At 47.6% G+C, this 25,814-nt stretch overlaps 2 protein-coding genes across 2 annotated transcripts; both read left to right on the top strand.

Moving 5' to 3' along the window:
• The first annotated feature begins 2,064 nt into the window (after positions 1–2,064).
• Positions 2,065–6,959, top strand: LOC124671827 (C2 and GRAM domain-containing protein At5g50170). The gene is made up of 9 exons (XM_047208151.1): positions 2,065–2,452; positions 3,052–4,257; positions 4,368–4,547; positions 4,689–4,975; positions 5,060–5,176; positions 5,419–5,681; positions 5,761–5,929; positions 6,300–6,572; positions 6,750–6,959. Exons 1-9 carry the CDS (start codon positions 2,065–2,067, stop codon positions 6,957–6,959), a joined length of 3,093 nt encoding a protein of 1,030 aa, XP_047064107.1.
• A 6,866-nt stretch (positions 6,960–13,825) lies between these two features.
• On the top strand, positions 13,826–16,756 carry LOC124673915 (plant intracellular Ras-group-related LRR protein 3-like). Its single transcript, XM_047209964.1, has 3 exons — positions 13,826–14,536; positions 15,582–15,748; positions 15,824–16,756. Exons 1-3 carry the CDS (start codon positions 13,841–13,843, stop codon positions 16,470–16,472), a joined length of 1,512 nt encoding a protein of 503 aa, XP_047065920.1. The 5' UTR covers positions 13,826–13,840; the 3' UTR covers positions 16,473–16,756.
• The last annotated feature ends 9,058 nt before the right edge of the window (positions 16,757–25,814 follow it).

Here is a 25,814-nt window from a genome sequence, read left to right as displayed (position 1 = left end):
AACGCTGATATGTGAATCGTACATAAACTCGCCATCTGTTGTGCTATGCTGTTGGCACTGAAGCCTGGCGGAGTGGCGGTGCATACTGCTACTTCCATGGGTAAGGCAATGATCACCTATTTCTTTTTTTCATTATTTCTAAGCAAGAATGTGTAATCAGAATATCAGATACTGTAGTTCTGTTGCAGTTTTGTTCTGATTGGGTGAAACCTTTGATGCCCTCTATGCAGGGTGAGTGTTGGATTGCTGCCAAAATTTACATTCCTATCTTTTGGTTACGGGTTATGGCAATGATAACTTCTTTCGTCCACTCTACTTGTCAAGCCTTGAGCAATACTACCTTTGTTAGGGATTATAAGTCTGCCGTGGATAACTGGTTCGTCAATTTGACTAACATAACATGAATTGTACAAAATAAAATTATATCATTAGAAAAAAAACATCTAAACTTTCAAGTGATGTATATTTTAAAATATATACCTTGTATTATGTTGGTTAAATTTAAGATCAGGGATACATGCCGTTCTTATCACTACTAGGAAAATGCTTATAAGTCCCGAGTTACCACCGGCACACAATTTTTTTTTCTTTTTGCAAAATAATGCCATGTTTCGGTACAATGGCTTTGGATTTTGCATACAACCTCCGATGGATTTTTTTTATATAAAAATATATCTACAGAAAAAGTTACATCTGATTTCAATGGCTGTAGGCCTACAACCTTTTATCCACCTTTTAGATTCGACAAAATCAAAAAGAAAAACGGAGTTTTTGAAGGTTTTAGATTTCGAAGCGGAAAAATTTGAGAAAGAAAAAACTTACCACCAGCGCATATTGATGCGTCGATGGTAGCCTCACTATAAGGAGCCGGCGCACCTTCTCCTTTCTCACTTTTCCCTCCTCTCCTCCTCCTCCTCCTCCTCCTCATTCTCCTCTTCTCCCTCTTTCTCCTCTTTCACTTCTCCACATTCTCCCCCCTCATCCTTCCTCTCTCTCTGCCTCTGCTGATCCATCCTCTCCCTTCCTCCGATGACACCCCGGTGACCGCCTCCTCGAGCAAGTGACAACCTCCCTCCGGCAGCCACCTCCTCAAGCCGGCGACCACTTCCTCGATTGCACTCCCTTCGGCAAGACGGCCACGATGACGAACGACTAGATCTAGATTGGTTTTTTTTTTTAATTCTGAAAAAATACTTTGGGTGCACCATACTGATGCGCCGGCGATAAATTGTGTTACTGCCGGCGGACTATGTTGGTGCGGCGGCGATAAGCCGTTAGGTCTTACCATCGGCGAGCGCCGGTGCGACGGCTATAACCTTTTTTGGTCCGCTGGTGGTAGGCTTTTTTCCTAGTAGCGTATAATCCCGGTCAAACACAATGTAATCTGTGAGATTGAGACGCAATTGTTATATTATTTCGATAATTTGGATGCTCATTTTGACCAACGGTAGATTAAGCAAAAAAAAATTGATACTACACTGGATCTAATGCAAGAAAGACCATGAGAGAACATTTGAAAGTTACATCAAAGTACTTGAAAAGTTGTCATCTCAGATTCTCAGGCTCCACCAATTGCATCTTGGTGTTCTTGCACGCAACTGGTAGCTGTGCTAAACATGTCACGCAAAGCTTTGCCTATCTGTTGAAGCCCATGAAAGCACCATCACCATTTATGGCAAGCATCTACTAGTACTCCTACAACGGAGATAAGCCTCGCCGTGCCGGTGCCATGACGTAGCGAGGCGATCTAGAAGAGCGAGCAGAAGAAGAGTCTTCACCGTCGGCCGTGGCAACTGAGAAACTATGCCCTCCCCACGCAGACTGCGTACCCAGCACTCTAGCAGCAGGGCCAGCGCGGACCGCCCCCGCGTCCCAACCTCCACTCCCACTCGCGTGTCGCGCCTCTCCCACCGCCGCGTGCCCCGTCCCACGGGCCACGTCACGGCGCCCGCCCAAGCCCGAACCTCCCCACCAGGTTAAAACCACCTTCCCCGTCCACTTCCCCATTACCGCTGGTCCGCTTTTTGATCTTACCGTTTTCGCTGCCAGCGACAGCTCGCCACCATGCGCCTCTACGTCTGCGTGCTCGAGGCGCGCGACCTCCCGGTAGCGCCGCCGCACCCGCACGGCAGCGGCGGCGGGGTCTACGCGCGGGTGAAGGTGGGGAGGGAGAGGGCGCGGACGCGGGCGGTGGAGCCGGCCGACGGCGCCGCGGCGTGGAACGAGGAGTTCGTGTTCGAAGTGGGCGCGGAGGAGGGCGAGGCGGTGGAGGTCGGGGTGGCGCGGCGCCGGGAGGGAGGGGCCGGCCGGAGGGAGGTGCTGGGCAGGGTGAAGCTGCCCGTGCCGCCTCCCGCCGCGCAGGCGGCCTCCGGGCCCCGGCGCTCCGTCCCGCCGACGTGGTTCACGCTGCGGCCCAAGCACCGCCGGAAGGGGCGCGCCGCCGCGGACTGCGGTGCGTGCACGCATTTCGCTCCTCTCTAGCTCTAACATAAACAGTTGCTTTGGTAGTAATTTTGTTTGCCTTTGCCGTGAACTGCGCGAATTCGTCCTCGGAATGGTCGGTCGGCGCGCTAAGCCGATAACCCGTTCTATTGTCTAGCCTTTGCCAAATGCCGCACGCGAGCTCCGAATCGAGTAGCGTGCTCCTATGGAATCAGAGGTCGGTAGAAGCTTTGGCAAGCCAGCCGAAACTCGAAACTGTTCGCGGAGCATAACCGGCTGCTGCAGTTTGATGTATCTCACGGCTGACAGAGACGCGCGCCGAACGGCGACACTAGGCTCTGAGATGTTTGTAGTGGTGATAGAATAATCATGTCGCTAGGCTCAGCTTTACTGCTTTCACGAAATGACGCTTTGCTGTAAACTGTACTCAGTAGTGCTAGCTTTCAGAGTTCAGACACTACACGAACAGTTCCATATTGGTCTAGAGATCGGGAGTTGAGACTCAATAATGTACTACTATATCTTGTGTGATGATTTGCATTTCTTTGCCATCTTCGTTGGTGAATGGTCTATCCATAATGATTTAATTTTTGTATGTCTGCCTTCCAGGGAAAATTCTTCTCACATTTTCACTCTATGGAGAGAACAATGGTAATACAGTCATCCACTCGTCTACTTGTTCGAGCTCCAGGAGTGGCACTGACGTTGAAATTGAGAGGTCAACTTATAGTGAACATTCAGGCACAAACAGTGTCATGGTCGATTCCCCTAGGAGCTCTGCAGTGGCACAAACCTATCTAGATGATTCTGACCGTTCGACGCTAGCAAATTCCAGTACAGTTTCTGAAGATGATAGTCTGATAGAGCCTAGTACACCAACCGCAAAGAGTGCACATGGCGGTTACGCTGAACTGTCTGTTCCAGGTGCAAGCTTTGAAGAAGCAATGGAAGCCATGAAGTCAGGAAGCAGTACAGCGGACATGCCTGACGATCTCGGTGGTGGCACCATATTTGAGCACACTTACCTCGTGGAGTCAAAGGATTTGAACTCCCTTCTCTTTGGGCCTGATTCCCAGTTCTCCAAAGACCTGCGTGAGCTGCAAGGGACTATGGACTACGACGAGCAGCCGTGGACGTGGAAGAGCCAGGATCCACCAAGCTTAACCAGGACATGTCGGTACACCAAGGGCGGAACCAAGCTTATGAAAGATATCAAAACCATTGAGGAACAGACGTATCTCAAAGCTGATGGCAAGAGTTTCGCAATAATGACTCGCGTTCGCACTCCGGAAGTTCCATTTGGAAACTGTTTTGAGGTTGTTTTACTCTACAAGATAACTCAGTCCTCTGAGTTGGCATCGGGTGAAGAGAGCACACATCTGACTGTATCATACAATCTGGAGTTTCTTCAGAGTACCATGATGAAAAGTATGATTGAGGGAAGTGTTAAGGATGGACTCAAGGAGAATTTTGAAAGTTTTGCAGAAATCTTGTCTCGGCATGTGAAAGTAGCTGATTCTGCAGGGATGGACAAAGAGCAGTTGTTGGCACCACTTCAGACAGATCACCCGTCACATGTCAGACTTGCTTACAAGTATTTTTGCAATTTTACCGTGATCTCGACAGTGATAATGGCAGTGTATGTTCTTGTGCACATCCTTCTGTCTAGGCCAGGCCCACTTATGGGTCTTGAGTTCAGTGGTCTAGATTTACCTGACACATTTGGAGAGCTGATCACATCTGGCATACTAGTTCTTCAGATGGAGCGTTTACTGAATATGGTAGCTCATTTTGTACAAGCAAGGATAAAACGAGGTATGTTCTATTTTAGCTTTGCAGCTATTGTGTCTCTCATGCATCGTACGTGCAAACGAATTCTTCAATATCGTAAGTGTGTTACCTCTAAAACCACCTCTTGTCACCAGGAGGTGATCACGGGGTTAAGGCTAATGGTGAAGGTTGGCTACTGACAGTAGCTCTGTTGGAGGCTACAAGCTTGCCGCCTGTTTCTTGTGGATCTGTAGATCCTTATGTTGTGTTCAGTTGTAATGGCATAACGAGATCAAGCTCTGTTCAACTACAGACTCAAGAACCTCAATGGAATGGTTAGTATATTTCACTTATTAGCACACAATATGCAAATAAAGAACATGTTAGCACACTGTACACAGTGGAAAACCTTGTAGTTTTGTGTGATGTATGATTAATTGGCTTGTGAGGTCTGACAAACTGAATGATTGCTGTAGAGATAATGGAGTTTGATGCCATGGAAGAGCCACCTGCTATGTTGGATGTTGAAGTTTTCAATTTCGATAGCCCGTTCGATCTGGCAATCTCACTGGGACATGCAGAAATTAACTTTCTTAAACACACATCAACAGAACTAGCAGATATATGGGTACCACTGGAGGGAAAACTAGCCCAGACATGCCAGAGTAAGCTGCATTTGAGAATATTTCTTGAAAATACTAAAGGACCTGAGACATCAATGAGAGATTATCTTAACAAGATGGAGAAGGAAGTTGGTAAGAAGGTATTCCTCGATTAACTTACACACGGATATCTGTTAGTAATAACCGTTTTTGACAGTCCGGGTATTCACATGAATATATTGCAGTTACATGTTCGGTCACCGCACAGAAATTCAACATTCCAGAAGCTTTTCAGTTTGCCTCACGAAGAGTTCCTTATAGCAGATTATGCATGCTCTTTAAAGAGGAAATTGCCATTGCAGGTAAAATTGTCGGAGCAACTATATGTTTTATTTTTGCTCCCTGGAATACATTTTTTTTTGTGGTTTTAGGAGAAAAGGAAGGTTACATTAATTGTGGAGATCTTTTGATAGGTTAATAATTTAGTTGAAGCTCTGATATTAAACCAAGCATAGAATTAAATGTGATAGCTGAAACACATTTCTTAGTGAACTTTATTGTTATATTGGTTATGAATATTCATTTGTAGTTGCTGGTGATGCAGGGAAGGCTATTTCTGTCAGCTAGAATAGTTGGTTTCTATGCCAATTTGTTTGGGCACAAAACGAAATTCTTCTTTCTGTGGGACGACATCGAGGAGGTGGAAGTGTCACCTCCATCTTTCACAACAGTAGGCACCCCATCATTGGTGTTCATGTTAAAGAGTGGGCGCGGGCTTGAAGCGAAGAATGGTGCCAAATCACAAGATAAGGAGGGGAGGTTGAAATTCCAGTTCCATTCGTTTGGATCATTTAGCAAGGCTAGTAGGTTTGTATCCTTCGATACCTCCATCTAAGTCAAAATAAAGATGCATCTACCCATGAAAAAAAACAAAATTTCCTTGTAGGACAATAATTGGTCTGTGGAAAACAAAATCGTCAGCTCTTGAACAGAGGGCCAAGCTTGAAGAAGATCAAGATGATGAGAGCTACGACGATCTTGATGACGTCCAGTCTCTGTTGAGCATTGGAGATGTGAACCTCTCAAGGGAGTATACAGTGGAACATCCTATTGATGTGAGTTCTCTATGCTCTGTTCTTTTTTTTCCCTTCCTTTCTCGTGATGATAGGGTTGGGCTGTTAGTCTGTAATGAAGTAAACATCACCAGTCTTTATCTTGGTTCAAAAAGTAGGATGCGTATATCCGATGATTTGAAGAGGAAATTTATTTTAGCTAACTGTAAGCAATGCCAGTAGACCATATCTTGTCAACCTCAACTTTTGGGGAAGCAGAAGGGTCTAGGCTCGAGAGAGTTGGGACTTGGGACAAAACCTTTTGACAGTGCCATCCAGCATTCTCGGTCTTGGACAAGGCAACACCCAAATTGGCTTGTCAGTATGCTATTGTACGCAGCGATGTTCTGTTAACTGTCTGCACATTCCGCAGGCAAACCTGCTGATGGGTGTGTTCGACGGCGGCCCCTTGGAGACGAGAACAATGAGCAGGGTCGGGTGCCTCGACTACACCGCCACGCCGTGGGAGGAGACCAAGCCTGGCGTCCTGGAGCGGCACGCCAGCTACAAGTTCAACCGCTACATGTCCATCTTCGGCGGCGAGGTGGCCAGCACCCAGCTGAAGTCGCCGTCAGAGGACGGCGACGGGTGGACAGTGTACGACGTCATGACTCTGCACAACGTCCCCTTCGGCGACTACTTCCGGGTATGTAAACTTTTTTGTTCACTATATCTCGGGTGGATGCCGTCGGTGTCCACCATCATCCTGTCGTATCATGTGGCTTTGTCTATGTAGTGGATGGGAGTAGTTAGTTAGTCAGGCAAAGAAACGGGGCGGACAGTTACATAATGTAAAGTTTGTGCGGTTGTGCCATTGTTGCAGGTCCATCTGCGCTACGACATCCGGAGCGTGGCCGTGGCGGCGTCGGAGCCGGCGAGCTGCCGGTGCGAGGTGCTGGTGGGGATCGAATGGCTCAAGAGCAGCAAGTTCCAGAAGAGGATCGCGAGGAACATCTGCGACAAGCTGGCGCATAGGGCGAAGGAGGTGCTCGAGGTGGCCGGCAAGGAGATCACGTCGGCCATGTCGGGCTGAAAGCTGATCTAGCTGGACTGGTGGTGGTTTTTTGTTCTCCATCTTCCGGCAAAGCGTGAAAGCCTGGCGCTGTAGTTACTATAGTCGTTACGTTAGCATCTTCGTTAATTTGGTAGCTGACAGAGACGTAAGGTAACACATGCTAAGAGCAATGCGCTGACAAACAATAGTACCAATCAATTCCTTCTATACAAACTTATACAAGTAATAAAAAGAGCGGAGGAAATTATCTGTGGGAAAATGTATGTAAACTGTGTATGATTTCCATTTTCCAATTACCTAGAAAATACGACCATTGGATTATTTCTGATCATTTCTTTTTGGCAAAGAGATAGTAAGAAAATAAATGTGCCTTATGATCGGGCGATGACAGCGGCTGGTGCACTGTTATCTTTTTGGAGGTGTCGCTTTTGGAGAAGCTGAACTTCTGGTGTTGTCATGGTGGTGTTAGTGCTGTTGTTTAAATGATTAGATCACTCTAGCGGGGCTTTTCTTTTTTATAATTTTTCTTTCTTTTTTTGGCTGTGTGCATCTGTAATGTCGCTAGAGCAGTGCGTTGTTGCAGAGACTGGGTGTAACTGGTATCTCTGATATTAATATATACTCTTTATCGAAAAAAATAAGAAAACCAAATACGACCATTGGATTATTTCTGATCATGTCTTTTTGGCAAAGAGATGCTAAGAAAATTATATGTCATGTTCTTTGGTGACAGGTAAATGAATATCAAAGCCACTTATGGTAGATGGGTTATGGAAAAGCATTCTGAGGAGGTGTTAGACTCACGTGCACTATCTAAAATCTGAGGATTCGTATTTTTAGGTTGGTCTTATGGCGATGAAAAATCACTTCTTTCCATATAATTCGTTTTAATTTGTTTTTTTATTAAAGATGAGTTCTAAAAGAACAAATGGTTACGTAATAAAGCACTTCAAAAACAATATCTGCTATGTATAGTGGGGCAGAAATACCCCTCGGGCCACCTCGCGCGAGGCGGCTCTGGGGGCTCCACATACCCTAGCCTAGGAACTCCTCGGTCTCATCTCCCCGGCCGCTGCCGGCGCCGGTGGTGGCAGCCGCCCTTGGCCGCCGAAGGCGGGGGCGATGGAGGCGCGCTCGGCAGGCCCTCTCTCGCGTGGGGGCGGGCCTCCTCAGGGGCGGCGGTGGGGGAAAGATGGTCCGGCGGTGCTGCCTTGGCGGTGGTTGCTGGAGCATGGCGGGGCAGCGGGGGTGCGCGGCGGAGCTTGGCGGGGAGTGGAGGAGATCGCGACGGTGAAGCTTTGGCAGGGGCAGTGGGCCGCAGCGGCACCCTTGGACGAGACGGCGGCGCCTGCCAGCCATCTGCACTGCGGTGCGCGGCGGCGTTGAAAGAACATATCTTCTTAAGTAAGTGGTTTTGGTGTTGATGACAACGATTATATTTAACTAATCGTTTTGTATAAGAATTGAAGGTTTTAGCAATGATAATATTTTCCCAAAAGTTGAAGAGCTTGAAGTTCTTATGGTGGGGTAATGGAATGATCTTCACTTGTGGGGATGGATGGAAGAAAGAAAAGAAGTAAAGAAAAGAAAGAGAGAAGAAAAAGAAAGAAGAAAATGGAGGAAAGGGGCCAGGGACCGGAGGTACCGCCGGGCACGGCCGGTACCACCACCCGGCCACGACCGGAGCCTCCACATCCGGTACCGCTCTTGATACCGCTAACTTGGCCGTGCTCTCAGTAAGTTTCCAGAGAAAATAGGCGCGTGTCCGGTACCGCGACCGGAGGCACCGCCTTGGGCTCGGTCGGAGGTACCGCCCGGCCACGGTCGGAGGTACATGTCCCCTCATCCGGGCCGGGCTGTTCGCATCTCCCACGGCCACGCTCTCCACGTCAACAGGGGCCGGTAGTACCGGCCCAACCTGGCGGACTTTCTCCATCTTGATCAACAGTAACTAGGCGGCCCGCCGTGTGCCACCATCACTGTCTATGGGTCACCCGAGTTTACCGGATCTAGGCAGTGTCGATGGTACACCCATTAAATATACCCCCAATAGCAGTGTTGATAATATTATTTGCAAGTGGCTGAATAGGGTGAATCATATGTGTAAAATAATTATTAAGGTGGAAGCGCTTACCATTATTTGGTCGCTATGGCTATTTAGAAACGATAAGGTTTTTAACGATAAAAAATCTTCTTTTATGCAGATTATCTACTGGTGCACTATTTTAATCCATTCACGGTCGTCTCTACATTACGTGGAGAACCACGACCTATTTACGGAACACTGCGGGGAACTTTTTACCTAACATGAGTGGCTGGCGTAATGTGAGGATTGGATTTCCACCACCTCGAAACATTTTCTAGTTGATTACTCATACTGAGCCTTCTTGTTTTTATTTTTATTTCTCTGAATGTACGGAGCAATTTTTATCGAGAAAAAAATAGGACAGTGCTTCTGTTCAAGATGGATGTGTACACATAACACATGTAATTGTATACGACACCGTCGAAGAGGCGAAATCAGCTCTTGCCGACCTTTTGCACAGTTGATAGTCGACGCCGCGGCCGGACAACGTTGTCCGTTGCGGTGGCACTGGGTCAGATCCCTGCAGGGAGGAAAGCTTCGGGGAGCATGCGGGACTCGGTGCGGCGTCGGCATCTCGTCTCGTGGCTCGTCTGGGTAGATCGGGCCTCGGGCGGGCGCCGTCGTGCGTAACGTGAGCAGCACTTGCCCCTGCTGCCGTCCTTGGGTCGCGCCGCGCCGCGCGTGGTACCCTCGTGGCTGGATGCCGGCGTGGTCGGATCTCCTCGTCACCTCAATGTTGCTGCGTGCTTCCGGTCGCTCTTTGCCTGCGACGCAAATAGTGCCGGGTAGGAAGGATCGCTTTTTGGTTTGGATGGGATCCGCATATATCCGATAGAAAGATTAGGTTCCTCCATTTTGAACGTTCCACGGCAAAGCACTTTCCACGGTTCGCACAGATATTCTTGGGTGGGACGAATGTGATAGGAGTATTTGGGGATTCTTTTTCGATAGAAGCTTCTCTGACCATTCCAGTTAACTAGGAAAATTACCCGTGCGTTGCTACGGTATTATCGTCCGAAGTATATCGTTTAGAAATATTGACTACAAGGGGTCTTTGTCACGTCAGTCTCGATGAACTGCGTTATGGCTGTATGTAAATAATATCTATATGAATGAATATGTGGAAGTAAAAGTTTGAAAACTACGGAAGTATGTAGTGCAAGGAAAAGTTTGAAAACTACGGAAGTATGTAGCACAAACATTCAGCTATGCAACATTTTCAACATCGAGGCATCACTCACAAATAGCACACTCTTATGTATTGCAGAATTCTAAATGGATGAATAAGAAATAAACCTAATCCTTGGAACCACGTGAAAGCATGTCATCAACTTCATCCACTTAACATCCTAATTTACACCCAGGTAACAGCTGCCGACAACAAAATGCAAACCTGTGACAAGAATTTTTTGGTCGTCACCTGAAAACCAGCACTTGCATGATTTGAACCCAAGTAGTCAGAACAGATAATGGCCTCCTGCACCTGGCCTACGTCCAGAATTGGCGAGCCTCGCGTGGGTGGTCTATCGCAGTCACACTTGCGTGGACTGTCAAAATCGCGCGACTGGCCCATCATGGCTTGGCCCAGGTTCCCTCTCTGAGATTTCTGTCTGCGCCATTGATTACAACATTGGAGCTTCCTTTTTTCCATTCCCTCTCTGAGATTTCTGTCGGGCCGTCTGCGTCTGCGAATTTCGTTCATACATCCCGGCGGCATCCGCTGTCAGTCTCGACTTACGGCCGTTGGCTCTTAGTTCACACCCAAATATATCTGTTAATCAAGGAGACACACCTTGCTGATAATACGCAAATTTTCGTGGTATATGAATTGGTGAAAATCCCTATGAGAAACCGAGGTGGGACTAACAACAGGAATATAACAAGACCCGAGACATAGGAATTACGACAAGAACCGAGACGCTCGTGAATTGGCTATATTGATTCTGGCTAGTGTATTGGGCAGTTTGGCCAGCCCACATCGCCCAGCTCGCGTGAGAGTTCGGTGTGGACGAAAATACCGAATACAAAAAGAAGCAACGAACCGGTACAATGCCACAGCTTGTTATATGTGATTTGGTGGGAGGGCAAAACAGTCCAATAAAAAGTTGGACGAAAATTTTGGCAGAAACCTTAGCTTCTTTATTATTAGGTATAGATTAGTGTCAGACATCATATTTAGAAGATTCCAGGATGTCCCTTTTTTTTTTGCGAGGAAACCATAGTAATATTAAAGGAAGAGCATTACAGATTTACAGATAGGTACCCAACAAAGATAAAAAAAAATACACTGCAGACCTTCTGCAACTCAAAGACGCCGGCATGGAGCAGGACGTGCCGGTGGCGCGCCGCCACCGCGTACCAATTTTGACATAAGCAGTGAAACATCATTGACCCAATCATGTACAATTCAAAATACCATGACCACATTATGCTCCGTATGATCTTTTTTTTCCTTCTTACTTGGATTTTTTTATGACGAAGTATGGCAATTGTTCTGACAATTCGTAAGAACAAAAGAGTTTATGGGACCTACCACCAAGAATGCAGACAAATAAAAAATAAAACCCCCCAAAAAAGAGGTCAAAGAGAGCTATAGCAAACTACTCGTGACTAACAAGCTCGTTTTCATCGAAGCCACCTAGAGATCCAGGTTCGCCATTGATATAGCATTATAGGAAAATTGTCAGCGTCTCAGTCCGAACTGATGGAAATAAACTAGACAATGTATTTATATTAACAGATATGTCTTCAAAGTTATTTTTGCTGAAATATGAGCATACATTGCTCTTTCCAATCGTGCAAGCAATAGTTGACGACGACGAGTAGATATACTTTGCTAATCCCGTGAAACTCTTAGATTTTTGAAGTAAACATGATGATTGAGGTAGTATTGTTGTGAATGTCCTTCCGAAGGTCATGTTTCCTTCACATGGAATGCACAATATTATGAGCATTGCTGTAGCTATGTTGAAGTCCGGGGGGGGCACCGCCCCCAGCTTTTAGAAAATTAGTTAAGAAAAAATAATATAAGGCTTACAGTACAATTTTTTAGCCTTTTGTCCCCCAAGATCATGGTTTTTTTCTCTCTCTCTCTCTCCCCCCCCCCGCCACTGATGATGATACTATGTAGCATGGTTGATGATCGTTGGTGAGTTCAATCGTTGGTGAGTTCGTAACATGTGACATTATGGGTACTAGACAATAACATGTCAGAACTAGTATCCGCTACGAACCGGTAGGTCAGGGGCGGAGGCAGGGAGCAGGGGCTAGACCCCCCCCCAATGGTTTGCCCCCCCTATGGATTTTCAGTACGTAGTACTGTACTATATTACCGTATATGAGCCAATGGCTAGAAGTAATCACTTGATTAGCCCATTATTGATTAATTAGAAAACTGCACACCGAAGCAAGAAGCCCAAATGCCCAACAGCCCATGTAATTGTTAGGCTACAGTTTACAGTCCCGATCGTTTCCTGATCGTGGATGTAGCGTATGGGTTGCAGTTTGTTTCCTCGATCCTTATCAAAGGTCAAAGCTGCCTACCTGCCGCCGATATATCTTTGTCTCGCCGCTAGCACATTTGCGGCTGCCGCCGCTCGCCGTGCAATTCCTGCTGTCGCTCGCTGAGTCGCTGATGCCGCCGGCGAGAGGCGCCTATCGCGTCCCAGTCAATTGTTGATTGCCTTCCGTCGCTCGGCCTCGCCGATATCTAGGGTATGGGCATGCGCATATCAGAATTGCCTGGAAGCTCGGACTTTTCTGCTATTGCTAACGAATCCCCTTCAACCTTGTGGAGTGGACGAGCGTGGCCCTAATTTAATTCTTTCCTGGTATTTACTCTAGCAACATTGGACACTACTCCTTATATAACATTAATTAATTTCTATTCTATTGTGTATTTGTGTATTCGTAGCTATCAAGCCAATTTGAGTGCTGGTCCATTTAAGTGCTGGTTTAAGCCAGTTTGACATCCAAGCTCGTATAAATATTAGAAAAAAAACATATGATTTAGATACCAATGGTTACTTTCATTCATATACATTTAACTTTCTGATGTCATATATTAGAGTGGTTTGATTATCAACCTCGTCTACATGGTGCCGTATATGGATTTGTTCACCATTGTTACCTATTATGGATACACTTGCAATTGTTTTCTTCAAAGATATTTGAGTATAAATTTGTTTCGTAGTTTGGAGAGGCGATTTTTTTTTGGCTCCATTAGTGGCTCGCCCCCCCTATACCTAAATCCTGGCTCCGCCCCTGCGGTAGGTCATCCGACCACGGGATTGAAGAGGGATAGAGAACTGCCCGTCGACAATGACAAGATGTGTACAATGTAGAGGCAGTGTGTAGAAAAGAGAGGAAATAACGAGTTCGTTTTGATGAATAGAAAGAGCCAAGGATAAGCTGAGGTGGTTTATTTATTTTGAAAGCTCGGCGAAGGATAAGATGAGGTGGTTTATTTATTTTTGGATGGTGAAAACTGTGTTCAATAGCCAATCGGTGAGTGTTGACTTGAAGAGAAAGTAACAATAAAACCTGCGCGAATGTTCCTCTTGACTGTTTCTTGAACGAGACGTAGTGCTAGTAGAAACCGTGCGGTAGTAAACGTACTTCCACCCTTAATCAGAGTTTTGGATTTGGACTTCCGACCCCAAAATAATCCCCACAGAAACAGATCTGCCGGCCCAGGCGGCTGACTGCCGTCCCCAAAAGCCTCCATAAAACAGCATCCAGTTCCTCCAGTACAGTTCAACCCTCCCCCTCGTCGTCGTCTGCTCCGATCCCCGCCCGCCTCCGACCTCCCGCCATGGATCCGGCGCCGCAGTCCCACCCCATCCTCGCCTACGTGCTCTCCCGCATCCCCACGCTCTCCAAGCCCAGGCCCTCCGCCGGCGGCGACTTCGACATCGAGCAGCCGCACCCGCAGACGCCGACCCCGCGCTCGCCCTCGCTCGGCGAGTTCGAGCTCGTCGAGCGGATGCCGGGCCTGCGCCACCCCGCCGTGCTCCACGCCATGTCCCGCGCCGTCGCCGACGTCTCCGCCGCGCGCGCCGCGCTCCAGGACCTCGGCCCGCGCCCCGACCACGAGCTCGTCGACTCCTCCCGCGCCCTCCTCGCCGCCGCCGCCGCCGCCGGCGACGGCGCGCAGCGCATCATCGAGGCCGACCTCGACGCCTGCCGCGCGGTCGCCAAGCTCGACGAGACCCACGACGCCTACGAGGCGCTGCTGCACGAGGCGGAGGCCAGGCTCGAGAAGGTGTACCGCACGGCCATGGAGGGGCGGGACCTCGAGGAGGCCGAGGGCAAGGACGAGTCGGCCGCGGCCGAGGCGGCGGGGGATGCGGCGGTGCAGGAGGAGGTCGTCGCCGTGCTGAAGCAGGCCCAGGAGGGCAAGCCGGTGGACAGCGTGCGCCTCGTGGATCGCAATCTGCGCTACCTGCCCGAGGCGTTCGGAAGGATCCAGGGCCTTCGCGTGCTCGACGTCTCGCACAACCAGCTCCAGGTGAGAAACCCCTCATCCCCATACTATGTTTAGATCTGTTTATTTAGATCCCACTTACTGTAGTTGTAAGTTACGGTAACATATTCCTGGATGAGCCACGGATATTTTTTTTTTTTGTAGTTCTGCTGTGTTTGTCTAGGATTAGGCATTGTTGTGCGACTGTTTCTGTGCACACCTTAATTAGACCGTCTTTGGGCCAGAGTCTATGCTTCGAATTATGTGCTAAATAGTTTGGGTACTGATTTGTCAGTGCCGTATGATAGTTCTTGTTAATTCTGTGTTCCTGGTACGAAGAGTGTGTCTGTATATACTGATTTGGCCAGTTAGGATTGGTATGCAGGTGAGTGTATACTATTGTTTTAGCAGATGTGCTACTAGTTATCCCATGCTTTACGTGTTACAAGGGTGCACTGCTGAAGATGGATTCAGGATCGAAAAAATGTTACTCGTAGCTGTGCAAGGATGCATTGAAGCGCTTTGTATGTTAGTGCTGGTTGCAAACAGTCAAGTCTGGTATGAAGTGGGGTTTGGCATTAGCTTTTATTTCATCATTGATTTGGTTTCAGCTATGCACGCTCTAGTGTTGACCCATCGAGAGTCACAAGTAGCATGTTGCAATTGTATACAAGTATCTTATACAAGACAAAATGCCAATTTGGTAGGAGTTACCAAGTTAGGATGTAAGAGTGTGAGTTAGGATGTAAGAGTGCGCTATTCTGGTTCCCTGCAGGTCTTGTCTGGGTTGGAAATTTGGAGAATCGTAGACCATAGCTTAGTGAAAACTACTTTTGAGAATTTTGTTACTTCCATATTTCTTGCCGTTGTAAGATATGTTTATATCTGATTTATATGCTTTAAACTTTGCGATCCATAACAGCAGGCACAACCCATGCTAGTTATAAATGGTGATTTTCTTTCTTAGGCTTTAAAATAGTTCAGATTCGTCCGTCAAGTTACAGTTACTCCTGTGTTATTGATGTGTCGCTTGTTAGCTATGTATTGTATTGTTGTTCCCTGATTATTGGTGGATCCACTCTGCTTGTAGGTTATTCCAGATGCTATAGGAGCACTTGAACATCTTGAAGAGCTCCGTCTCGCATCCAATGCCTTGGTTTCTCTTCCTGATACCGTTGGATTACTATCCAGTCTGAAGATTCTAGATGTGTCAACTAACAAGCTGAGAACACTGCCAGACAGCATCTCAAAATGCAGGTAGATACTACTCCCTATGTTCCCATTGGGTTTGTTAATTAACATGATTCGAGAGACTGATAATTCACACTCCAGGTCACTGGTTGAGCTCAATGCAAGCTACAATGGGCTCACTTATCTGCCAACAAATATTGGCTTTGAACTGGTTAATCTGCAAAGGCTCTGGGTCCACATGAACAAGCTGCGATCTTTTCCATCATCTATATGTGAGATGCAGTCACTATACCTCCTGGATGCGCATTTCAATGAACTCTGTGGTCTTCCATCTGCCATAGGGAAACTTTCCAGTCTTGAAATCCTCAACCTGAGCAGCAACTTCAGTGACATGAAGGAGCTCCCTTTCTCATTTGGTGACCTGCTGAACCTGCGTGAGCTTGACCTCAGCAACAACCAAATCCATGCTCTTCCCGACAGTTTTGGCCGGCTTGATAAGCTAGAGAAGCTCAATCTGGAGCAGAACCCTCTGGCCATGCCACCAGCGGAGATTGTGAACCAAGGTGTAGATGCGGTGAAAGAATATATGTCAAAGAAGTGGCTTGATGCGTTGCTCGAGGAAGAGGAGAAGAGCATGGCAGCAGCAGAGAGCATGCAAGCGTCGACTCCCAAGGCTTGGCTGGCACGCAGTGTCTCCTGGGTCTCGGATGTTTCCGGGAGTCTTGTTGGTTATGTCAATGGTGGTCAGAACAAGTTGGAGAAAGACGCGATCCTGGACCAGCAGTTCTGAAAGCTCAATTTGCATGTTGATTGAGCAACATGTGTACATACTATAAAACTCTTGACCAAGAAATCATTTTGTGTTCCTGGTGACTCTAAGAGATGCATACACATCCTTCCAAGCCCTGTCCCCGAAGGCAAGCTCAGGTGTTTGTTTTTCCATTTTAACTCCACTTGATGGTCATTTTCTTCGAAGGTTCCTGTTGTGATATTGTCCAATAATATAGCTGAAACTTGTGTGAGGCATACTACTATTTGGTTATTTGCAATGCAAGCTGTGCACTTTGCTTGCTGGAGCGACACGTTACTGCAAAACATATCTTTTTAGCGAAGATGCAACAAAGCTTATGCGCTCCGGACTCCGGAGGTCTCTTTTGTGACAGCAGGTTTTTTTTTTTTTTTTTTTGCTGCGCACAACGGTATTTAGACGTGTTTGTTGCAGATAATGTGTGATCTGCCATCTATACAATTGGCACCTGTGCATAGAATATCATTAATCTGGCTTGTAGTCGTGTCATATTAAGAATATTAGGCAATTTACTTATGTTACGTCCTCTTACCAGGATTTAAACGGACCAAGAGTATGTGCTGCATTTTTGCAGGATTTTTTGAAGTGAAAAGAAGGTTTAATCTATACTCTAGATGACAGATCTACCGTGGAACCGGAATTCATGTAGAGAGAGAAAATAACTGAACGCAGAGAAAAAGTTCCAAGGAGCTTAATTCTTAGGACTGGAAAGGTATAAGAGGAAACCTATAAAATTGGGATGCCATGTCCATATGAATCCTAGGGAATAAGAATTCTCTTTGATTGCGTTGAAATAATTTTTCATGAGGTCTAGCCTAATGCTATATTCCTACAAATTTACATTATAAAGATTTTTATGGGATATGATTCTATGCATAAATGGCTTTCGAAGAGCCTTCATAAATCTTTTGAACATCCTATATAAATCAAATGAGCCTTCATTCAGTCATTTCTGATATGTCTTGTTGAACAAGAACAGACAGCCCAACACAAGACCAAAATGGGAAGTCATTGGATCAAATTCATGACTGCTTATTCGAAGATGACCGTGGACGGCCGTGCTGTCTCGGCCTGAACTTCTTCTGCAGAGGCCCACCAAATCCACGATTGCCTATGTATACAAGTGCTCCGTTGTCGGTGTAGACTGTAGAGGTTGTCAAGTTAGCGGCCTGAGGGTATCCTTCAAGACAGGCTGTTATAGGACAAGTTCAAATAACCTATAGGGATGATAAGCCTGATAAGCTCGATGGGATTTCACTAGAGCGCTTGCTGTTCTAGAGGTCAAGAGATTGCAGCCAATGCAAAGCGCCAGTCGTTTAGGAATGCTTCCACTCAGTTGGTTCGATGACAAATTTAAATTTATTACTGCGTCGAGTTAAGAAATGCTTGTTGGATGTGGTTGCTTTATTTATAAAGCGAGACGAAAGCCTATTTCAAGAAATGCTCGTTGGAATTTCGCCTGTTGAGACTTGAGTTAACTGAAAGATCAATGCCAACCAAATATGCGATGTTGTCGCCACATCGGACCAATCTGATAGTATGCAAAGGCTGCAAATTATATGATCCCGATTCTGGATCCACCACAACCATCAAATTACTCGATGATGGATGTATATAATTCAAAGTGAATGGCATGACAGAGGTTCATATGGGAAATTTTGGTGGTTGATGCTAAGGTCCATATGCTCTTAACGCTTCAAGGAAAATAGTGAGACGGAAATGGACTTAGGGCATCTCCAGACAGTGGCGGGCCTAGAAATTTTGGTTTGACGGGGCAAATAATTTTGGGGAAAAAATTTGACGCAAAAATGGATGTCTCTGGCCCTTTCTTCCAATTTTTAAACCTCTTCTTCGTGAATGCATAATACCCAAATTTTCCACTAATGTTTTGAGACTCCAGCCACTCGACACAAATGAATATTTTGTGTCTATTTTGTTCTACACCTCGCCGAATAAATGGTTGGTATCATGACATGCAGGGGCACGTGCCCCCCCATCCCCCTCTCGAATTTTCTTTTATCTAGGGTACTATTGTTTATTTCATGTTGTCCCCACAATTTGATTTAATCATTCATTTCCCCTTCTGTGAGAATGATTGCGGAGAGCCATGAAATGAGCTCTTGCGTCGCGCCTGGCGATCCTGGCGGCTCCTCGCCGGAGCCCTACCCCTTGTTGGCACTCCACCTCCAAAGCCCTAGGACTAGCCACCCACCCTCCTCCTCCGCCTCTCCGGGCAGCGATGGAGTAGCTCCTCCTACCCACCCTGGAGCTCCTTCATCTCGCGTTGTGCCTGGCGACCCAGACAATTCCACCCCGGACTCCTCGCTGGCGCCAGACACCCACCACCACATAAGCCCTAGGACTAGCCACCTCCTCACCTCCTCTACCTCTGCCTCTCCAGTGATGGGGTGGCGCCTCATGCCTAGCTCGAAGCTCCCACGTCGCTCGGTCAGGTTCCCGCGGCACCATGCTCGGTGGCGCACCAAGGGTTCATGTCGGCCAGCCCCCCCCCCCCCCCAGTGCGCTCGACCTCGACCCTCAAGCCCTCCCGTCGCCGTTCACCACTCCGGGTGATGCCTTCCTCCAGTCTGTCCTGCAGAACTCCAGCTCTCTGGTACTGCTCCGGTGGCTCTTGGCTCTCCGTTGTTTGCGCTGTCGCCGGTGCACATTGCGGTCCGCCATGAGCTCCACCTCCCTTTCTCCTCTTCATCAGTTTTCAACATGCTCAAGTTTTGGTTAGGATCTGCGTTCGACCGCTTAGCGGTTTTCAGGTTGGCACCAATGTCTTCCGGCTCACCGTTACCTCTCCCCGTCTCGCCTCGTTTCTGGTCACGCTTGACGGCTTCCGCCATGGCCAGCTCCTGGCGCTGTTCTCTGTGCCGCACGTTGTGGATGCTTTGACCGGTCCTGGGCTGCTTCTTTGGTCTCTGCCTAGCCCCGTGAGCCCGGTGACGTGCTCCTCTGTCTCTAGGGGTTCTGGGCCGCCTGCCATCTCGTCGCGTAGTGGGCCGTCTGGTTCTGCTCAGCCTGCTCTGCCCCCACCCAGTGGAAGCGGATCCGTTGACCCCGTGCTTCCTGCCCTAGACGTCGCTTTTCCAACCAAACCTAAACGACTAGCCCCTCTCTGCCTCTTCCTCCTCTCCCCTGGCATCTTGCATGTGCCCGCCGGTCCGCTGCCCTGGCCAGTACGCCCACCCCATGACCCAACTGTTAGAGTAGCCAACGACTACACTAGATCCTATACAGGTAGATGCTATTGCTGTTGGGTACACTGGTAGATCTGAGAGAGAGAGATGAGTACCTTCTCCCTTCGAGGAGGAGCTCTAGGGTGCCGACATGGTGGCGGCGGCGGAGAGGGTGGGCGTGCGGTGCGCGACGGTGGTGGTGCTTCCCGTGAGCACTGCGCTAGCCCTAGATCGGTAGGGGAATATCGGTGGGGTGACTGGCGGCGCGGTAAACCTCGTACCGTGTGCCCCGGCCCCCACCTCTTTATATAGCGTAGGTCACAGGGGCCCACCAACCATAACGGGTTGGGCGCCCCCGATCAGGGCGCGGACGAGGTCAAGGGTGTTATCGATCCGTTGGGATCGATCCCGTGGAGATCATCCTAACATTCTCCCCCTTGATCTCAACTTTTCTTTTAACTTTATACTTTCACTTTATTCGTTTCATTTTGGATCAGTCCATAGGGCATGTTTCATCGTCACAACTCTATTGCCGATAGAATCAGACAGCCACAATACACTTCTCTGTTTTGAAACAAATTCTTTTACTTTTGGGCCTCTTATGATCCGGGATAGGTAAGACTTTCCCTTAAACCCATGCCGGCTACGTGCTCCTTGAACACGCTGGGTGGTAAGCCTTTCGTTAGCGGATCCGCAAGCATATCTTTTGTCCTTATATGCTCGAGACTTATTGTTTGATCCTGGACCTTGTGTTTCACAACATAATACTTAACCTCAATCGGTTTCGTAGCATTACTCGACTTGTTGTTGTGAGCATAAAATACTGCAGGGCTCATTGTCGCGAGTACATCTTTAGTGGTTTGTCAATACAATCTACCACTTTCAAGTCGGGTATGAATTTCTTTAACCATAATGCCTGCCCAGTGGCTTCATAACATGCTATAAATTCTGCATACATCGTGGATGATGCAACTATGGTCTGTTTGGAGCTTCTCCACGAAATAGCTCCCCCTGCGGGTGAATACATATCCGGATGTGGATTTTCTATCATCTTTATCCCCGCAAAATCTGCATCCGAATACCCTCTTATTTCTAGGGAATCGGATCTTACGTATGTTAGCATGTAACTCTTTGTGCCTTTCACATAACGCAATGCCTTCTTTACCATTTTCCAGTGTTCGAAACCTGGATTTTCTTGATATCTACCGAGTACTCCGGTGATAAATGCTAAGTCGAGGCGAGTGCACACTTGTGCATACTTGTAGGCTTCCAATAGCCGAAGCATATGGAACCGCTTTCATTTGATCGAGCTCGTATTGATTTTGGGGACTTTGATGGTTCCCAAAGCTGTCGCCCTTGACTATAGGGGCAGGTGTGGCACTGCACTTGTGCATATTATACTTACTTAGAATCTTTTCTAAATAAGCCTTTTGCGATAGTCCTAATACTCCATTGTTTCTATCTCGGTGAATTTCTATGCCCAAAACATATGACGCTTCACCAAGATCTTTCATATCAAAATTTGAGGACAAGAACTTCTTTGTCTCTTGCAGTAGACTAACATCACTGCTGGCAAGCAGAATATCATCAACATACAAGATTAGGAAAATATATTTCCCACTTTTAAACTTTGCATAAACGCAATTGTCCTTAATATTTTCTTTAAATCCAAATCTCTTAATTGTTTCATTAAACTTTAGATACCACTTGTCCGGAGGCTTGCTTTAATCCATAAATGGATTTCTTTAGGCGGCATCCCATTTCTTCCTTGCCTTCCATGATAAAACCCTTGGGTTGTTTCATGTAGACATTTTCTTCTAAATCCCCGTTTAGAAATGCCGTCTTTACATCCATTTGATGCAACTCTAAATCAAAATGTGCAACTAGTGCCATGATGATCCTGAAGGAATCCTTACATGAGACCGGAGAAAATGTCTCATTGTAATCTATCCCTTCTCTTTGTGTAAATCCTTTTGCCACAAGTCGTGCTTTGTACTTTTCGACATTCCCATTGGAGTCATATTTTATTTTGTAGACCCATTTGCAGCCCACTGTTTTGGCTCCTTTAGGAATATTCTCTAAGTCCCAAACATTGTTGGTACTCATCGATCTCATTTCGTCTTCCATGGCCTCCACCCACTTTGATGAATCCGGGCTTCTCATGGCTTCTTCATATGAAGTGGGATCACCTTCCATATGAACTCTTTCTGTGTTGTAAACTTTGTAATCAGTCGAAATGGCTGATTTTCTAGCTCTTGTAGACCTTCTAGGGGCCACATTCTCTTGAGCATTCTGTTCCTCAACTCGTGGCTCAACTTCTGGAGGTGGCTGTTGTTGCTCCCTTTCATGCTCAACAAATGGTTCATTCGGCTCCTGACGGACAGGTTCTGAATTTTCACTCATCGTTGTCATGGGTGGAGTCACAACGAGCGCTTGCACCACAATCACGGGGATCGTCGGTACGGGTGCACATGGTAGCGCAAAAAATGGCTCTCGAGTCATCGGATTAGGTGCATGCACCCTCTTCTCCTCAAGATCAATTTTCCGAGCTACCATGCTCCCCCTCATCATTTCGTCCTCTAAGAAGACGAGCATGTCTCGTTTCCACAAACTTTGTGTATTTCTCCGGACAGGTAGAAACGATAACCTTTTGACTTTTCGGGATAGCCAATAAAATGGCAGCTGGCTCGTTTTGGTATCTAACTTTGCGATATTTTGATTGAATACTTTGGCCTCGAGCAGGGCTCCCCCACACTTTCGGGTGGTTTAGAGAAGGCACTCTCCCTGTCCATAGCTCATACGGCGTTTTGGGCACCGATTTGCTTGGTACTCTGTTTAGAATGTGAATAGCGGTTTTTAACGCCTCAATCCACAATCCCAATGGTAGGGTGGAATAGCTCATCATACGCACACCATATCCATAAGGGTACGGTTGCGCCTTTCAGCTACCCCATTCGCTGAGGTTCGCCCGGCATCGAGTGCTTGGGCGACTATTCCGGTCTCTGTAGAAACCTTGCAAAAGGTCCGGGGACTTGGCCATATGGAGTATGTCGACCGTAGTACTCCCCTCCACGATCAGATCCGACTATCTTTATTCTTTTGTCATGCTGATTTTCAACTTCAGCTTTGAATATTTTGAATTTATCCAACGCTTCGTTCTTTCTTTTATTGGATAAATATAACCATATCGGGAGTAATCATCCGTGAATGTTATGAACGAATCATAGCTATCCACACTTTTCACTGGAAATGGTCCACATATATCGGTGTGAATTATTTCTAGTGTTGCTTTGTGCTTCGATTCGCACCCTTTTTAATTTGCTTTACAAATTTTCCTTTAATGCAATCGATGCACTTGTTCTATGTACGAGAATTCTAATGGAGGAAGAATATCATTTTTAACGAGTCTTTCTATTCTCCCCCTCGAAATATGGCCTAGGCGACAGTGCCATAATTTCGATGATTCATCAGTTCTTTTTCTTTTCTTTGCTTCTTTTTCCGACGAGGGTATTTGTTCATTCACTTTACACACAGACAATACTTTTTCACGCAAGGACAATAAATAAAGCTCATCATGGAGTATAGCAACCCCAACATAAGAATTATTACACCATATGGCACATTTGCCATGTCCAAAATAACATTGATAACTGTCTTTATCTAAGCGCGATACACTTATTAAATTTCGATGTATGGAAGGAACAAATAAGACATCTCTAAGCAGAATAGTCAAGCCATCAGCTAGCTCCAAGAGGACGTCGCCAACGAGCTTCAACTTGCGCTTGAATTCCATTCGCGACTTCAACGCATCCTTCGCCTCTTTTCATAGTCCTCGTCGAATGGAATCCCTGTAAAGAATTTGCAACATGAACAGTTGCACCTGAGTCAATCCACCAAGTAGATTTCGAAAAGCGTGTATACGGGGATTCATTTACAAAGGAAACTAAGTTGTTACCTTTCTTTGCCATTAATTCTTTCGGCCAATGCGGGCGATCTTTCTTGTAGTGCCCAGTCTTCGACTGATGAAGGCCTTGGTCTTTGTTCATCGGCGGTGGCTCTGTCTTGGAACTTCGATGTCTGCATTGGGGCTTTACCATATTGCTTTGAAGGCGAACCATTGTTGCTTGGTGTGAAGGGCCTTTTCTTATTGTCCTTCACATAATTGATGGTACCTCCATTACGTGCCTTGAGTCTATCCTCCTCTTGCACACACATGGCAATGGTCTTTTCAATGTCCCATTTCTCGGGACTCATGTTGTAATTGATGACAAAGTTTTCAAACTGTTGTGGCAATGAAGCCATCACCAAGTGAACCGAAGTGCGGGCTTCGGCTCCGGGTCGGCATCCATGGGCTTCGGCTTTGCGGCCGGGTTGCTCATCCCGAGGATGTGCTCCACGATGCCATGTGCACCTCCGGTATACTTTTACGTCACCAGCTGCTTCAACAGCTGGGTTGCATATGTCTTTGAAGAACCAGTGAACTGGCTCTTTATCTTTTCTAGGTACTCCCCAGCGGAAGCACACTCTGTAATTGAGCCCACAATGGCGTTCTCAATTGTATTCTTTATGAATGCCATGCATTTTTTGTTGGCAGTCTGCCACTTTCTGTTCTCTAGGGTGTAGGACATCTCCACTGGAGCATGGTCCCTTTTCTTTTTTGCCCATGCATCATCAGTATCCCCGTCAGCTCTGACGGGGTCAGCAGGCTTGATGGGCTGCGGTGTGTCAACCACCCGATCCACCTCGGCACAGACGAAGGCGAAATCCACCTTCTTCCTCCGCTCTGTGTAGTTATCCCCTCTAAGGGTGGGAACATCCTTGATGCAGCTCATCAAGTAGAACCCTCCCGAAAACCACAAAGAAGTGAGAACAGTACAATTGCAAATTATAATCCAACGTTGGTCCGAATTAAAACATGCAACTGTTAATGCAAATAAAACTATATCACCGTTGGGCAGAAATAGAGATAAATGCACATATCATTGCTATTTGCAGCGGAAACTGTGAATTTAAACTTTAAACTTTGAACTTTTCAGAGGCATTTCCTTTACTTTTTAATTTCTGAATAAATATTTCGTTGGTCCTATTTATTCAGAAAAAACTAGACAAAATTTTGGCCAAAAATGACCCAAAACTGCCTAAAATTGCCTCTCGTAATTAATAAAGCCGTAAAAGCTGTAATTCACGTGCAGGCGCGGCCCGCGGCCCACGCGGCCCACCACGCGGTGCGCGACGCGCAGCCTACGCGGCGCCCACACCGTGCGGCACGCGGTAACGCGGCGCATACGCTGCCAGCCAGCGGCGGCCCGCTCACGGCTGAGCCGAGCCGGCCCGGCCGTCGAGACGACGCGGCCCGCCGCCGCGGCCCAACACGGGGCCTCCACGCGGCCCAGCCGCGGTCCGGCCACTTCTCCCACGCGGCCCGAGCAACGGAGCCCACGCGGAGACCGGCTCCTTACGCTCCTGGCCGTCGGATTGAATCCGACGGTCGGGCATCATTTTCGGTCGGTTTATAAACCGCCGAAACGGCAGAAACCCTAACCCTAAACTCTTTTCCCCCCGAGCCCTTCTCTAGCTCTTCTGTCCGGCGGCGGCGACGGAGAGGCTCCTCCTCCCGCTCGCACGCGCGGCTCCGGCGGTATGCCGGCGATAGCGGAGCGCACCCGCCAGCCACCGCAGCAGCCTCCCGCGCGCTCGTCCATGACGAGGCCGTGAGGTGGCGGCAGCTAGGCGACGGCGCTGCCGGCCCTTTTCCATTTCTTTCCTCCTCCAGCCACCAAAATCCGAGGATCGTCGGCGACGAGGGAGAAGACCAGTGGCGCCCCCTGGCCCTGTTGCCGGTGTGCGCGAGCACCCCGAGGGTGAACGCGTCACCGTCAACTGGCTCAGCGGCGGTGCCCTTTTGCTCTGCCGGCGACCGAGCCGCAGCACGGTAAGCCGGTGAGGTCCATCTTTCACACTTTTCTTTGCCCCCGGCTTGCATAGCAAGTGAGAGTGCCCTTCTTCCCGATGCCTCGGCTTGCCGATGCGCATCGGGATCGAGAGGGGCGGCGCGGCCTTGCGGCGGCGCAAACTTTGCCGGCGAGCCCAAAAGGCCTCGGCCGGTGTACTTTTCTTTTCTTTTGCATCAGGGAGGATT

Source organism: Lolium rigidum, chromosome 7, assembly GCF_022539505.1.
Source record: "Lolium rigidum isolate FL_2022 chromosome 7, APGP_CSIRO_Lrig_0.1, whole genome shotgun sequence".
NCBI lineage: Eukaryota > Viridiplantae > Streptophyta > Magnoliopsida > Poales > Poaceae > Lolium > Lolium rigidum.
Note: the sequence above shows the minus strand (reverse complement) of the source record. Positions and strands in the feature narration are given on the sequence as shown.

What these genes read in the sequence shown, in the direction of transcription:
- LOC124671827 (XM_047208151.1), top strand. Translation starts at nt 2,065, where the DNA reads ATGCGCCTCTACGTCTGCGTGCTCGAGGCGCGCGACCTCCCGGTAGCG. An exon ending in TCAAGAACCTCAATGGAATG is followed by an intron (nt 4,548 to 4,688) that starts GTTAGTATATTT and finishes TGATTGCTGTAG; the next exon opens with AGATAATGGAGTTTGATGCC. An exon ending in AGAGGAAATTGCCATTGCAG is followed by an intron (nt 5,177 to 5,418) that starts GTAAAATTGTCG and finishes CTGGTGATGCAG; the next exon opens with GGAAGGCTATTTCTGTCAGC.
- LOC124673915 (XM_047209964.1), top strand. Translation starts at nt 13,841, where the DNA reads ATGGATCCGGCGCCGCAGTCCCACCCCATCCTCGCCTACGTGCTCTCC. An exon ending in TCTCGCACAACCAGCTCCAG is followed by an intron (nt 14,537 to 15,581) that starts GTGAGAAACCCC and finishes CTCTGCTTGTAG; the next exon opens with GTTATTCCAGATGCTATAGG. An exon ending in GACAGCATCTCAAAATGCAG is followed by an intron (nt 15,749 to 15,823) that starts GTAGATACTACT and finishes TTCACACTCCAG; the next exon opens with GTCACTGGTTGAGCTCAATG.